The sequence below is a fragment of the Schistocerca americana genome, chromosome 1 (assembly GCF_021461395.2).
Source record: "Schistocerca americana isolate TAMUIC-IGC-003095 chromosome 1, iqSchAmer2.1, whole genome shotgun sequence".
NCBI classification, from domain to species: Eukaryota; Metazoa; Arthropoda; class Insecta; order Orthoptera; family Acrididae; genus Schistocerca; species Schistocerca americana.
The window spans coordinates 594938772-594956172 of NC_060119.1; the positions used below are offsets into that span (position 1 = coordinate 594938772).

The 17401-nt window shown below is 37.9% G+C and overlaps 1 protein-coding gene across 2 annotated transcripts in view; it reads left to right on the forward strand.

The window, feature by feature from the left end:
- Positions 1–3406: 3406 nt before the first annotated feature.
- Positions 3407–17401, forward strand: part of LOC124606835 — a 206326-nt gene continuing 192331 nt past the window's right edge. For both annotated transcript variants that reach the window (XM_047138914.1, XM_047138921.1), the window contains exon 1: positions 3407–5221. In XM_047138914.1, coding sequence (XP_046994870.1) covers positions 3706–5221 — 1516 coding nt within the window. In that variant the 5' untranslated portion in view covers positions 3407–3705. The remainder of the gene's footprint in view (positions 5222–17401) is intronic.

Below are 17401 nucleotides of genomic sequence, written 5' to 3' on the forward strand. Positions count from 1 at the left end.
TGATTATTAAAAATATTTTCAACTTCTGACTTTTTGTTCGTAAGGTTTTCATTCAATTTGATGGTAATACTGTCTTCCTCTGCTCTTGGTTGACTTGTTTCTCTTTTAATAATATTCCAAATTGTTTTAATTTTATTATCAGAGTTGCTGATTTCAGACATGATACACATACTCCTGGATTTTTTAATAACTTTTCTTAATATAACACAGTAGTTTTTATAATTTTTGATAGTTTCTGGGTCACTACTCTTTCTTGCTGTCAGATACATTTCCCTTTTCCGGTTACAAGATATTTTTATACCCTTAGTAAGCCATGGTTTGTTACAAGGTTTCTTACGAGTATATTTAACTATTTTCTTGGGGAAGCAGTTTTCAAATGCATTTACAAAAATGTCATGAATTAAATTATATTTTAAATTGGCATCAGGTTCACGGTACACCTCATCCCAGTCTAACTGCTGTAGGCTTTCCCTGAAATTTGCAATTGTTAAATCGTTGACTGAACGTACTACTTTGGAGGACTGTTTAGTATTGCTGAATGGAGCTATGTCATATATTGTAACTAGCTGTGCACCATGATCAGAAAGACCATTCTCAACAGGCTGAGCATTTATCTGGTTAAACTTATCTTGGTCTATAAAGAAGTTATCTATCAGTGAGCTGCTATCCTTTACCACCCGAGTAGGAAAATCAATAACGGGTGTCAAATTGAAAGAACCGAGTAATACTTCAAGGTCATTTTTCCTATTACCCTCTTTCAGAGAATCTACATTTAAGTCCCCACAAATAATAATTTGCTTCCCCCTGTCTGTCAGATAGCACAATAAGGAGTCCAAATTTTTCAGAAATAGATGAAAATTTCCTGATGGGGACCTATATACAGTTACAATTATAAATGTGCCTTTATTTAATTTAAGCTCACAGGCACATGCTTCTATATGTTTCTCTACACAAAACGAGCAGGGAAATGGGCCGGTAATTTCCTATGTCTTTTGAATTACCTTTCTTAAGCAAAGGTACAACTCTTGCCTGGTTTAACTGCTCTGGAAATGTCCCTGATGTGATGGATTCATTTATTATATTTGTTAAGGGGCCTTGTATCATACCTATGCATTGTTTCAGTACACACACTGGTACTTCATCTAAGCTTACTGCCTTTATATTTTTTAGTTTTTGAATTGTTTTACTGACTTCATTCTCTGTGGTTGGAAGTAACATCATTGTATTTAGTGTAACATTATTTACAGGTGTTATATCTGTTTGAGGGAATTTTTGCTGTAACTTCTTTGCAATTCTTGAAAAATGCCCATTTACATAGTTTGCTAAGTGCTGTGGATCATTTATTACTTTATACCCCTCCCTTAGCAGTATGTTATTCTGCATTTGTTTGCCTCTCCCCATTTCCTTTTTTACAACATCCCAGAATGCTTTGCTTTTATTGTCTGCATTATAAATTATTTTGTCATTATTCTGTTCTCAATGGTGGTAGCTGGTTGACACACAGGTTTGTAAAATGCAAACGTCTGAAAGGTGGTGTGGTCACAGTCAGTTATTTCAGTCTTGAAAATATGTGAGGTTGTGTGAGATATCAAACATGTAACTTAGTGTGTCGTCGCACCAAGCAGTTTGTATCAGCAGGCACAAGAGGGGCAGGAGAAAACATTGCTCTGAGCACTATGGGACTTAACATCTGCGGTCATCAGTCCCCGAGAACTTAGAACTACTTAAACCTAATTAACCTAAGGACATAACATACATCCATGCCCGAGGCAAGATTCTAACCTGCCACCATAACTGTCAAGCGGTTCCAGACTGAAGAACCTAGAACCGCACAGCCACACCAGAGGGGCAGGAATTGAGACACATTACACGAATTGGGAGTCAGGGACGACTCACAAAACATATCCCAGTCAGTGGCGCTTTCCACCTGATGCATGTTAGATGTACTGATGGGGATGGTAATTGATTGTTCGGGGATGTGGATGCAGAACAAGTGAATGTTTGAATAAAAATTGTTATTAGACACAGTTGCCACATGTTGATTCTCTCCACAGGGATGTGAATTCACAGGGTAATCTTGTTCCAAGTCTAGCAATAGCATGTCTGATGTCGGCGATTGTCGTGGCGTGGTGGTTGTAGATTCAGTGATCAGTGTATCATTTAACGTTGTGGTGCTCTGGCGTTTTGCCAGTGGGTGGTTTTGTGCACAGTAATTACACCGTCGGTGCACTTCACATGAGGTTACTCCAGATGCAACTCTGTATGGAGCTGGTGAAGTTGAGAATACAACAAAATATCATTGCAATATTATGTGTAGTAGACCGTCCGTGATGAAAATTCACGTATCGCGTGTCATGGTTGTTCTTGGGTTATCACTTTAGTTGTATTTACTATGAGGCGGTAGATCTATATCAGTAAAGAGACGGGAATGACGATATGGAAACACAATTTGTTGACAGGCATTATACAAGAAACATATCCATTCACAGGCGCAGCTCAGAACGCACTACTGTCTTTGATAAAGTCACATACAGTCCTCGCTCGCTAGTCGTGGTCGTAGGTATCGATATTCCCACAAACGTTTTCGCCCAACACTATTTTTAACAGGTACAAAATATTATATGTATTTATCTGTGAACAATGCGTAATGAAGCTTGAAAGTTTCTACGGGCTAGTAAATAAATTTCTTGCTGAAATATATGTAGCCTCATTTGTGGAAAAACGCTCACAGAGAAAATATACAAGGCCTTGCGAAACCTTCCCAATGTGTCACGAAAAGAAAGCAAATAATAAAGACCAATAGGTCACAAAACCACAACATCCACTTTTATGGCATGAATAAGTTTGGTGAGACTATGTTAACTTCCCTACCTTCCCGTGGACTGCCTCTGTAAATGCTGCTTAATGTACTGGGAATATTTCGGCGTTCCCATCAGTTTCGTCAAATGTGAATCGATCTTTTGCTCATGATTTCAATTTCCTGCAAAACGGCCAAAATATGGGGAAGATAATTCTCAATATATTTTGTAAATTGAAATTTAAACTATTTACTTGGATAATATCGATATTTCCAAAAAGTATATTTTCTTTTCTTTTAATTCTTGCCCTTGGTAAATCAAAATTAGAACTTTAGCTATGTAGTTTGTTACACGTCTGAGTTTAACAACTATATCCACGGCCTCTAACAGAAGTCGTGAATCTGAGCATTTTGTTAACGGATACATATTCTTAGTATGTTTATTATTGCAAGCATTTTCTGGCGTTAGAGTCACACATATTAAGGAAGAAACATCTTGTTAGTTTCCGCATGTCTTACAATTTAATGTGAAGTTTGAAACGAAATACTATCGTTGTGTTATTGATTTTTCTTGGCGTATCACGTTGGCGGATGTTCCGGTTTACAAAATGGCTGTGTTGTGTAGTTAGTCGGTGAAGCAATGTTTACATACAGTCGCACTAGATGTTTGTAGAAGTGTGTGATGTGCACCGCACTCTGTATTTTGCGTAACATGTTCCCACGATTCACCCTGTCAATTTCAGAGCATTTGATGTTACTGAGCTAACATGCTTAGTGAATCGGTTCTTTGTTTTGACTCCAATAACCTAATATTAACATATTGAAGTATGCACGGCGCCTGTTGTGCAAAAGCTGCATAGACGTTCAGTGAAAGTAGATAAATTTAAAGACCTTGCCGACTACCAGTAATGGATAGCCACGCAAATAATTCGCGTAAGCGGTCTTTAGACAAAATGATAGAACACATGACTGCAGATGTACAGAACAGTGACGGACAGTATATTCAGCTGGGCTTCACGCCGCCATCCACGCCGCAGTCTCACCATATCTGGCCAGAATATGCTCAAGCTAATGTTAACAGCCCATCGTTGCAACACTTTATGCCTCACGCACCAGTCGTTCACAACACTGCAGAAAACACTGTTTACTATACGGATTTACATATTCCTTACGAGATGGATGTCACATCTCACGTTTCAAAACAGCCTGAAGTGTTGCAACAATCTGGGTTTTACTATTCCCCGCCAAGGCAACCAATAAATATGTTGCACGATAACCATGAACTAATTGGCACCGTATTAGACATGGGAGGTGGTAATGTTGTAAATGTAGTGTATGGCAGTAGGCCTCCTGCTGTAAATTCAAGCAGGTTAATGACCCAACACTATCACATGATTCCTTCAGACACCCAAAGGGAACTTGTTCCTCATGCATTGAGCAGTTTTGTTCCGTATCAAGATGTGCTTGAAAATAGTGGACAGAATCATATTGATGAATTTGGATTGTTTGGTGCTAGTGAGCAGTCGCATGCACAGACATTGCAGCAGCCTCATCAACAACCAGTGGCCCAACCACAACAGCAGCCTTTCCAGCCTGCACATGGAAGTACCCATGGACAGTTAATTGAAAATCTGGTTGGGAATTGGGTGCCGAATCAGAGTGGAACATACAGCCCCTTTGGATGCACAGACACAGGAATTTGTCCAGCTCCCACAACAAATCAGCAGACTACACAAACTGTTCCAGAAGGTTCAGATGCTGAAAATGATGCCAAAAATATGGGGCATGGCATTCGTAAAACCAGAATAGTAGCAGAAGTAAAGCCAATGAGGCCATCATATTCAGATGTTCTTGCAAAGTCTGCTCCAGCCACTTCAAATAACTGCATGTCTTTAACAAAACATACGTCAAACAACATGTCAGTTAATTCTGGCAGTTCAGTGAAGGCTGAAACTACTACTCTTGGAAAGCCGAAGGGCAGCAATTTGCAAAAATCAAATTCAAAGAAATTGAAAAACAGTGTGTTGAAGCGTCAGCATTCTTCAGGTAGTGAGGAGCAAAGTATTAATGGAAGTTCGAGTACTTTAAAAACTGTACAAAGTCCATCTGTTGTGCGCAGGACAGCAGAGACTGACACGAAGCATGTTGATTCTGTAGGATTTAGTTCATTGCCACGAAAGTGGGTTTCATTAGATGATTTAGACAATGAGAAACAAAATCCTTCATTGGAAGAGGAGGATGAAGAAGATGATGAGGATGATGATGATGAGGATGGTGATGATGATGATGAAGAGGATGGTGATCCTTTCCACAGCATTGACACAAGAACTAGATCAGTTACAAGCAGCATGAAGAGCTGTGGTAATGATTGCCAGATGTCAAGAAAAAGTTACACATCACAACGGTCAAAGAATGCATCTCAAGGTAATAAAGTCATTATTAATTTGTTACGAAGGAGATAAATCTTTATATTTTAAAATAAGTTTATAGGAGGGCACAAGTACCTACTCATAGAACCGCACACATCGCAATTTAGTTTAATGTGATAACATTTTGCATGCTTTTTTTACTTTATGAAAATGTTTCTGCTAGTGATGTAGACTGAACCATTCACAGTTGTTATAGGGTTAATTGTTTGTTTAATTACACGTCTATCATGAAAACTGTATTACCATAATGGGTGCAGAGGATGTGGGTTAAATGCAACAGTACACTGCCCCACTTTCATATTAATGCCAATGAGCACCTGCACAACAATAAACTTTGTTGTTGAATTTTAAGTAGAGGTGTGCCTCATGCTCAGTGTAATCTCAGAACTACTCTAGATTTTTTGTCCTTATGGGGTTGCATGATGTCATTTGTGTATGAAACTCAAGTAGAAACTGGAAAGACACTGTCTGGTAGCCTTCCATATGTCTCATTGCGCAACAGCAATGGATAGATTTGAAAGACTGCCGCAAAATTTTGTGCTTCACTGTAATTCTTGCGTTGAGGCTGGTCATTGGCACCTTGAACATTTTCCATCAGTTTAAGTTGTTACTGTAATGGGTAAAGTTTTTATGTCTTAAAAAAACTAAATATTCGTTATTGACCATTATTTTCTTATCTCATGTTACTTTGTGATTCTCTGTTATATTGATATTTCATATTCTAAATGTTTGGGAGACTGTATGAAAACCAAGTGGTTGGTGGAAGCTAGCAATGTTTCAGAGATGCTGTTTTCTATTCAAGTGCTGGGGAGTATTGTGGTGTGTAGGGAGGAATTATGGAGCAAGTACCCAACTTCATGTTTTCCTGTCAGACAGTATGATTGCAGCAATAGCATATTTAGTTTTACTAGTATGACAGTTAATCAGTAACCGTTCATTCCGACTAATGGTCAGAGTGTTGTGTTACATAAAGCACTGGGTGAAACTAGCTGATAAAATCACCTGTGCACTCTTTTGGATCGTCTCGCCATTGATTATATATGTTTTATCAGGATGGAACTGGAGTATGTGTTAGGCCTATTGATAGCGTGCAGCAGAGCCACCCATGTGGGATGAACTATGGACTAGAGAGACTTACTCATATTGACAGTCCTAGTAGGTATCGGCCTACTCTGGAGATTGAATGAAAAATGTAAGATTATTCCAAAGAAAGCCGGGAGTTGTTTGATACTGTTGATTTCATTATCTTTCATGTAGCACTTTATTAATAAATTCTGGTCAAGAATGATACAGTGGAATAGAGCTGTTACAAATTACAGTATATAATGATATGTAGGTCTGATACTTCAGAAGCTCTGTGAGGCAGTTTACAGAAGATTGCTGTGCTGAAAGATTGTAGTGAAATGCAGAAAGACATGCAGGCAATTGAGAGTTGGTGTAGGAACCCCTGTACAGAAACATCATTCAACCACTACACATAGCATCAAAGTTAAAGGAGTCATCACCTGCCAGTAGGACAACCCTTTGGTAGAGCTGTGTTGCTATTAAAGCCTTGAACATATTCAACACCATCTTAAAGTCCTGAACACTGTCAGGACCATTGCAAGGAGTTCTGCTTGTGGTCTGTTGCTGTACAAACTCACATAATTACTACTGAAACGGTGGCCTAATGCAATGTGGTAACACCGAATCTCTGTACTGTCATTGAATGACATTTCCGGATAGGAGTTCCTGTCCCAATTTTTCTGAAGATATCCTATAAAATCCCCGATAGTCTGTCAGTGTCATTACGCTACATTCTCTGTATATCAGTCTGTCTTTACCACATGTATTGACTACATAATGCGAAATTTAGAAAAAAAGAAAGCTGGAAATGAGATTCCATATTGGCAAATTTATCCTTATGGGCCCCAAAGGAAATTTTTGCTTCCTTAATCCAAGAAAAAGGGTGGAGGAATGTGTGTTCATGAAACATATTCGAACCATCTTTGTTTTGATGATGACATTGTGAGGTTTCTCTCTTACCTGATTAACTTCAACAACTGACAAAGGTAACTTAATAAGGCTAATATGAAAATTGGCCTGAAGATTGGACTAAATGTATAACCAACAGATTGAAAAGAAACTAGTACACATTAACACTGAATCTATGTAACCAGTTGATGAGTTTTTGTATTTAGGTACTTGAAGACATTGACAGCAAAATAAATAAACAGTAAATGGATCAGGGAACAGAGTGAAGTGAAAGTTAGTGGACCAAGATATAGGAAAAGACGAAGGGAAGATCAGGAATGTAAGGTGGGTAGTATGTGCTGAAAATGGAAGATTTGTCCAGGAGAATAAATTGCTTTGTGTACTTGGCTATTTGAAAATTTGCAAATGAGACTTAGAATTCATGGTATTCCAAAATGTCAGAGATTTAGTTGTAATGTTATATTGGAATATGCAAATCACTGATATATACTTTCATGTGTAAGAACAGAGGACAAAGCAGAATTGTCAAATTCTCCAGTAAATTACATTGATATCGTCAGAGAAAGATGTCATTATTCTTGATAACAACAAATGCTTTCATTCAACCAGACTAACTGAGTTGTCATCTGAGGAACAGTAAGATCAACGTAGGCTACCTTGTTTATTTGGCCAGTTTAATAACCTTTAACCTTCAGCTAAAATTTTATCAGAGAACAGTAATAATTGAATGACAAACAGATCAGCTGAAGTAGCTGAGGGCTGTATGTCCACATCTGTATTTGTTCTCCATAAGTCAGTGAGAGGTCTATCAGTATATAATCTATTGATATTCATATTTCTTCTCTTCCTACTCTATTTGTGAGTGATGCTCGAGAAAAAAATCGACTTGCGGCACATTTTGTATGAATCTCAAATTTGTATAAAGTTACTATCATACTAAATAGTTTTGTAAGTGACTTTCTTTTTGCATAAAATGCTTCCAATGAACCTCACTAGGTTCTGTGTTCCGCACTACTAGGTTTATGTTGTTGCACTGTAAATTACTTTTCAGATTGATCCTCCACAGAAATTTTTTGCTGTTTACATCCATTCTCATTGTTTCAAATTATACACCATATTCTGGCCATACTAGTCTCAAAAAAGGTTAGCAGTATGCACTCACACTTATATCAAATGTATATACTAATATGTGCAATGAGTATGTGATGCACATAGTAGGTTGGTAATGGTAAGAAAGGAGTCCAACTGCTAGGTAGTAGCTGTGAGTGGGGTGTAGGCCATGTGGTAGATAACAAATTATGAACAGAGTACTGGGTCACCTTAGAGAATTTGTGCAGTTTTTTTCGTAGAGGATCACGTTACTGCAGTAGATAGCCTGGCTAGAGACAGGAATTACAGCATTAAGGGTGACTTGGATGAAATAGGAATAACAACTTCACACATAAATGTGAGTTTTGTGGTGGTCCTACAGTGCCATCACCAACCCTGGGTTAATACTGCTGTGAACCGCCTGAACATGAGTTGAGCTGGCTATTGTTGACAGAAATGAAGTCTTATATGATTGCAATGCATGTTGCTACAGTTGGGCGATAGGGATATACTAGACACGGCCTACATCTGGACAGGAGAGTGAAAGATAGATTGGCTGAGCGTATCCAGAAAATGTACGTGGACCACCATCACACAAAGCGAGATCCCTGTGGTTAATGGCATCAGAGAAGTGTCTTTTTTTTTAAGTTAGAATCAGCATTTAGGCACCCTGTTTTGAAAGAAGTCAAAATAACAGAAGAGTTACAAGGAACACATAAGAATACACAGAAAAGTAAAGTTAACATATTTCATCAAAATATTAAGAGGATTGAGTAATAAGGTAGACGAGATTCTTGTCTGTGTGGAAAATTTAGAGAGCTCTTGGGGGGGGGGGGGGGGACATTGTCCTGTGCCTATCTGAGCACCGCATAACCACTAGGTTAGATAAGTTACACATTAAAGATTACACTCTAGCTGCTTACTGATGCAGAACTAATAAGGAAAATGGGGGAGATATCAAGACAGAACATAAGCTGAAAACACTGAGGCAAGTAAATTTTGTAGTGATCAGCACATAGAAGTGTGTGCTTGTGAATTGATAGTTCATGTTTAAATGTAACTGTGTATAGATCCCCGATGGGAAATTTTGAACTTTTTATGAGGAATCTGTATCCTTTACTATGCTATCTATCAGGCAGCAGCTAGTCTGTGGTGACTTCAGTGTAGATTTTCTAAAGGATTCTGACAAGAAAAATGATCTGGAAACCTTATTTGGACCCTACAATTTGAGCTCAATAATTAACTTTACATCATGGATTGATAAAGATAGTAGTAACCCATAAGAAAATGTTTTCTTTAGTGAAGCTCAAAGCAAGAAAATAACTGTTTACACAGTAATAAATGCTCCTTCTGACTATGATGCACAGTTAGTCAGAATAAATAATGTAGTGCCTTACGTATGGGATATTCCTTACTGGAAATCAGTAATAATATTTAATGACTCCAGGACAGATGTTTTCAAGAATAGTTTACAAATGATAACCTGGGTAAAATTTATAAGGAACCAAATGTTAATATAAAATGTAATTTATTCCATAATAAATTCATATCATTATTTTAAAATAGCTCCACATTAGATAATAATAAAGGATATCTTACAGCCATGCACTAAACTATGAATCACTGGGAGATTAAAGTATCTTGTGAAAGGAACAGGGAAATGTATCTGTTAGCAAGGAAAAGTAGAGATCCTGCAGTACTTGCACTCTAAAAAAAACTACTCAAAAATACTAAGAAAAGATATTGAAAAATCAAGGAACATGCACATAATATCGGAAATCAGTAATTCCGACAACAGATGTAAGGCTATGTGGAATGTAGTGAAACGAGGTAGGACAACCAGCCACAGAACATGAATAACATCACTATTGAACAGAAGGGAAGGGCTGTAAGTGATGAAGCACATGTAGCAAATATATTTAGTAATAATTTCTTAAATATAGTAGAAAGTAAAGGGACAAACACTTCAAGAGGAAAATCGGAGCAGTATGTTGAAAAAGCAGTGCTCTTAAAATTCAGTCCTGTTAGTGTATCATCAACTTCTCCTTTTGAAATTGAAAAGGTTACATATTATCTCAAAAATAAAAGCTCATCTGGTTTTGATGGTGTTTCCAATATAGTGCTGAAGATTTATTCGTATATAATAACCCTGGTCTTATCTGAAATATGTAATACATCACTAACTCAAGGGATTTTCCAGAGATACTGAAATGTGCCATTTTCAAACCCCTCTTTGTGAAACGTGATGTGAGACATATTGTAAAATAACTACCAACCTGTTTCATTGCTTATACCATTTTCCAAAATTTTTAAGAAGGTGATATATTCTAGAATAATTCCTCAACTGAGCAACAATAATATATTCAGCAAATCAGAGTTTGGATTTCAGAAGAATTGCTCTACTGAGGATGTTCACTCACCAAATTTTTACAAGCATTAAATAATAAAATAGGGTTGGTTGGTATTTTCTGCAGTGCATCTAAGGCATTTGATTGTACGAAACACAGTATTCTCCTAGATAAATTGAAGTTTTATGGGATTGATGGTATAGCCAACCAGCTGATTATGTCATATCTAATAAAAAGAATGGAGGAAGTTGTACTTAGTAATTCAAGCATTGTAGTCTGAGGACAGTATTCTGACTGGGGAGAAATCACTTATGGGGTTCCCTAAGGCTCAGTTGTCCATTATGGTTCTTCATATATGTACATAATTTTCTGTCTAACATACAACAAGCACAATTAATTTGATCATCTTTTTTTTTCTGCACATAGCACTAGTATTGTAATCAATCCAAACATACATACAGAAACAAAAATAATGTCCTCAAAAGTGTCATTGATTGATTTTTAGCAAATCGTTCAGTCCTAAATTTTGCAAAAGACACAACGATTCAATTCTGCGCAGCTAAGAGTATTACACCAATGATAAGTATGTTGAACTGTTGAATCAGTTCCCGGAAATCACTTGGCAACTACCTACAGTAGCACCAGTTCAGCATTATATAATGCATTATGTATTGCTCACACCAGGACCGCCAGTTCACGCTCATTCTCACCGTTTAACACTGAGTAAAGTTGAAAGTAGCAAGCAGGAGTTCTCTTTTATGCTCACATAAGGAATCTGCCACCTGTTGAGCAGAAGTTGGGCATCTCCACTCCACATGGTCCCAAGGTAGTGCCCATGTGGGTGTTATAAACAGCCCAATGCTAGTACTATCCCTGATCGTTAACCAGTACTACACAGTGAAGATTTTATAGCAAATATCCATGGCAAATGCATCTTCTCCACGTTAGTCTTGTTACATGCATTCTATCAGATATCTGTTTTTCGGGATGATGTAGCTGAACGTGATGTCTACACCCCTTTTGGGCTATTAGTATTTACCAGGATGCCTTTTGGTCTATGCAGTGCTGCACAGATCTTTCAACAGTTCATGGGCAGTGTCATGTGCAACCTTGAGTTTTGCTGTATTGACAATGATGATTCTTGGTGTTGTGAAGCTCAGTGACAGAACACCTTACACACATGTGCCAAGTCTTTACTCACTTCCATTCACATGGATTACTAAACAGTCTATCGAAGTGTGTGTTTGGAGCAACTGAGATCTAATTCTTGGATTACACTATCAGTACCCAAGAAACACTAAGTCCACAGGAAAGAGCTGAGGCTGTAATCAACTTTTATCACCATTTTGTGTATCACCATGCACTGGAAGCTGCCCCATTGAACTACTTGCTATGAGATTCACCAAAACCAAACGATACAATTGCTGTGGACGAGTGAATCTGAGTTGGCATTTACCGATGTGAAGACTGCCACATGGAGACTATTCTGTTAGTCCACCCAGTTCTGCAGGTGCCCCTCGCTCTAATGGTCAACACATCTGCCATGGCAGTTGTTGCCATACTGTAACAATGAGTAGGCAAACACTGGCAGCTCTTGGCATATCTCAGCAAAACGTTATCCCCATCACAACAGAGCTAGTAACCTACAATCATGAATTGTATGCAGCATACACTGCTATCAGTAAGCGAGGGTTTGCTGAGATGACTATCAGGTCTGCAACTCCATCACATCCAAGTAACACCATGGCTCTGCCATGATAAAATCAAGACTATTTGTGGCCAGTGACTTTTGTCATCCTGGGTACGTGGTACAACATGTGAAGCGTGCTTTTCATTGACCAAACATGGACAGTTACTGCAAGACATTTATGCCCCAGTGTGTGTCATGTCAATGGAATAAGATCAACAGTCATGTCAATGTGTCCTTCGGCACTTTTGTTCCCCCGAACCGATCATGCGACATTGCACATCTGGACATTACCCCACCGTCCAGACGCTATACAAATTACCTAATAGCTATTGACCACTTCACTCATTGGCCTGAAGTGTCCTCCGAGGTTGACATGTCTGGCAAAACAGTTGCGACCACATTCTTCCATGGATTAATGGCCCATTTTGGAATTTTTGTGTGTGTTACAACTGACCAAGGCAGACAACTCAAGTGATACCTATTCAAATCACTTGCAGTCCTATTGGGAATGAAGCATATTAGGACTACAGCATTCCATACAGCAGCGAATGGGTTAATATAATGCATGCACATACAATTAAAAGTATTGCTTCCATTGTATAACTTTGTACACAACAGAAAGGAGAGGTGGGCTACGGAGTGGTGTGGCAACTATCGTCATAGGAAAGCATAGGAGCAGAAATAATCAACGAAAAACTTAACTTAATAAACAGAAGATTTACTTAACATGTATTTCTCCAAATGTACAAAGATGTGTTACAAATAATGCAGCAACAAATGAAGTCCAGCTATTACAGCAGCAACAACAATGATGATGGCACTGCAGCTAGGTGGCATCTGTAGCAATGTGGCTCTGAGCACAGGTGGGCTGAGCAGGTGCTGCCAGCCATTCTACATTGCAATGGCAGAGGGTGCTTAAAGTACAGAGCTGCCAGAGGTGTAGCAAGCCACTGCAGGCACCGTGGTGATAGACCATATCCAGTTATCAGCAGGGAGCATAAGACATTTATGGGTGACATTATTTGACTGCCAACCACCATCTCCATTGACTGAATCAAACCTGCCTTCAGCACCTGCTGCGTCGGTACACACACATCACCGGATAGACTTCCCACGGACAGGACTGATTCGCCCGCGATTCCACCGTGCATCACGTACCAGCTACTACGGACGTTGGATGTTCACACTAATGATTTGATGGCAGCTTGCACCTAGCCTGTGGTTACAAGATCTGAGTATCACGTACATTTTAACAAAAGTGACCATTACACTAAGTGGGGAGTGGTGAAGTGTTTGTGCAATGTAGTGACAAGTGTGAGCCAAAAATAAAACTGAATAATGTAATCTCTGACATACATTTTTTCTTTGATTTTATTAGTATGCCATTGTTATTTGTATGAAGTTGCTTGGTCTGTAATGTCTGGTATAGTTAAATGTTGCAATAAATTAGATTTCTTTAAGCCTGCAACAAGTATAACATATTGTGGGGAAGTAATAAATAGGGCAGAAACTTCAGAATTCTCAGGTGTACATATTGATGGGAACTTAAACTGGAAAATGCACATTTTGGAAGTCCGAAACCAGCTTCATTCAGCCACATTTACTCTTAGACCAGGGGAGAGACAAATAAGTAAGCTGTCACATTTTGCATATTTTCATTCAATAATGTCAATGAAATAAACTCATTGTTAAGAAAGTAAGTCTTCATTGCTCAAAAACATGCTGTAAGAATATTATAATATGTGGTGCGCAACCACTATCATCTTGTAGATATCTGCTTTAGGAGCTGGGCGTTTTGACTATTGCTTCACAGTGTATTTATTCCCTTATGAAGTTTGTCGTAAATAATACACTGCAGTTCAAAAGAAACGGAAGTGCATATAATTACAATATCAGAAGGAAAAATGACATTCACTGCTCCACATTAAGGTTATCTTTGGCACGAAAAGGGGGATAGTGCCACAGTTAAAAATTTTTATCACTTACCAAGTGATATAAAATGTTTGGACAGACAGCAAACTAAAATTTGAAAAAAAAAAAAAAAAAAGTGTAAAACTTTCTTCCTGACAACTCCTTCTATACTGTAGAAGAACTTCTATTATTGTAATGTGTAGAAGATGATAGATAGGAATTCATATGTATATTTAAAAAAGATGAATGTAAAATGACTCATTCCACAGCATTGTAAAATGATCCATTAGACATGAAACTAACTAACTAACCAACTTATTTCCACACTCCTTGTGTGCAACCGGTAACTTGTATATGAGAAATTGTCACATTTGCGCTTACAGCAATAAATAATAATGTCTGCCTGTTGTTCCTACCCATTTATAGTCAGAATACATCTTAATTACAGGATTCCTGGAATATACTGCTGTATGAAGAATCTGGTAGCTGCCTAAATAAAAAATATTTACATGTGAAAGGTATTATTGCCTCGTGAAATGTTTTTATGCCCTAATTTGACTATACTCATCTTCAAGGTGCTTAAATGAAAATAAAAGCAAGGGACAAAGATTTATATAAACTTAATTGTATAAAATTCTAAATTCAGTTGAAAAACTGCAAAATTGAGACTCCAGGAAGTGAAATTTTTAGTAGGCTTCTGCTGATAGACACATATGAAAGTATAAGAGATTATTCTACATTTTGGAACTGTTAGTTTCTTGCTTGGGAAACCAACTTTCTTTGTGTTCCCTTGTCCTCACAATGGATGGCTCTACTCATCCTGGGGCCCTTACTTTTTAATTTTCCATCATCTGTTCCTGTCTAAATGACCTTATAGTGATGGGAACTGTAATGAAACCAGAGATGAGGTATTATTCAGATTGTTTCCCATTATTTTGCAACTCTTGTTCAGTTTTTACCAGTATTTTCATGCATAACCATATTTAAATCTATAACTTTCTCCCCCAACCCCTCCATCTTATTTCATTCATTTTAACTTGCTTACATGTAGAATATTCAGGACACAGTGTAATGCTTTTTTCTGTGCTTGCTCTAACAACCAATGGATTGCACTCTATGAAACATTGCTTGTTAGAGAGAGAGCAGCCAATGGTTTAATCATTCAGATGACTAGGATTCCAAAAATCTGAGCAAATACATTGGCTGTTCAAACAAACAATCTGTAATGAGTACCCTCTGTATCACTTGGGAATTAGTGAAATGAGGCTTCAAATGAAGCAATGGTACAAAATAAGACACAGCATGCTATCCCTATGTAGGTTGTTACTTCACAGTTGAATTATAGAACTGAATTTCAGTGGGAGTAAGTGTGGCTTGGCTTGATGGACAACAGTCTGCAACCATTGAAGCCAATGATTCAATTGTGACATTTCTGTTCATTACCACTGAGGTGAAAATAACTTTTTCTTCCTCCTACAGGGCACTGTCCTATGACACAAGTTACTTCTCATTGTAAATGATTAAGTTTTATGTAGTCTCTTCAGTTCTTCAAAGAAATTCTGCATAGTTTTTTAGTGACTAGAGAAAAGAAATCTTGCTGCCTGCTAGTTGATTTAATTTTTGATTCTTGCCATTTAGTTGTCACCAGTTGTGGTTGTATAAACTGTGAATGAAATGTATTGTATGGAATGATACTACATCAGTGTTTTTTTGTGTTCTGTGATTTCTGTTAATATTCTTTTCATAATACACTGATGGAAAAAATTGAAACACTAAAAAATAATTAAACAATGGAAAATCCAGGATGGAATGTAACAATATTATGAAAAGGAAAGTTGCTACTCACCATATAGTGGAGATGCCGAGTCGCATATAGGCACAACAAAAAGACTGTTACAAATAAGCTTTCTGCCAGCAGGGCCTTCATCAGAAATAAAACACACACACACACACACGCACACACACGCACACACACACACACACATATGATTGCAGTCTCTGGCAACTGAAGCCACACTCAGTAAAGTTGAGTGTGGCTTCAGTTGCCAGAGACTGCAGTCATGTGTGTGAGTTGCATTTGCGTGAGTGTGAGCGCATGTGTCTGTCATCTATTTTTGATGAAGGCCTTACTGGCCGAAAGCTTATTTGTGACTGTCTTTTTGGTGTGCCTATCTGTGACTCAGTGTCTCCTAAAAATAATTAATGTTGGGTAATGAATTTTTGAGGATACATTTGTCTATGTAACCTATAGGATACATTTGTCTAGGTAACATATGTAAGTGATTAATGCTGCAAGATTACAGTTTAGTGTAAGCACAAGATAAGCCATTGCAAATGTGAAATAGTGGTACATTAATAGCCAGCGTAACCACTGAAGTCACTTTGTGGGGTGGAGTTCCATGCCTGTTGCACTTTGTCAGTCAATACAGGGATGGGTAATGCTGTTTGTGAATGATGCTGGGGGACTAAAAGGAAATATTAAACATATGCAAAGAAGGAAAGCACGAATGGCCAAAATTTGATTGACTCATGAGATAGCATCATGACAATACTGAAAAACTTGAACTGGCGTACGCTTGAAGATGGACATCAGTTATCTTACAAAAGCCTACTTACAAAGTTTCGAAGACCACTGCTGAGTAAGGTATTTAAGAATATATTACACTTGCTCATCTATCACTCTCATAGGGTCTGCAAAGACAAGGTCAGACTAATTCCAGTGTGCACACAGGTATTTGAGCAATCATTCTTCTTGTGCCTCATACTATGTTGGAGTGGGAAGAAAACCTATTATGTGGTACTACAGAAAGTACTCCCTGCCATGCACTTCATAAGTATGGATATAGATGTAAATATGATTGCCATGGAACTTCTGTTTTTTAAAGTCTTTAACAAGAAGTTCATGCCATTCCAATGCTTCAGTTTCAAGATAACTTGTGACAAGTTTAATTCTAACTTTTCTATCCCAGAATAGAGCTTAGATAGCATGAAGAATTATTAGGGAGACTAAAAGGTACACATCTCCTACATGTTGGTAACTTGAAAATCTGTTTGATTGGTGGATTTCGATTTCTAGACAAAACTTTCCACCACCTGCTGTATTTTCAACAGTTCTTGATATGGGCTACCTTATTTTGGTTTGTACACCTAGGAAGTATTCATT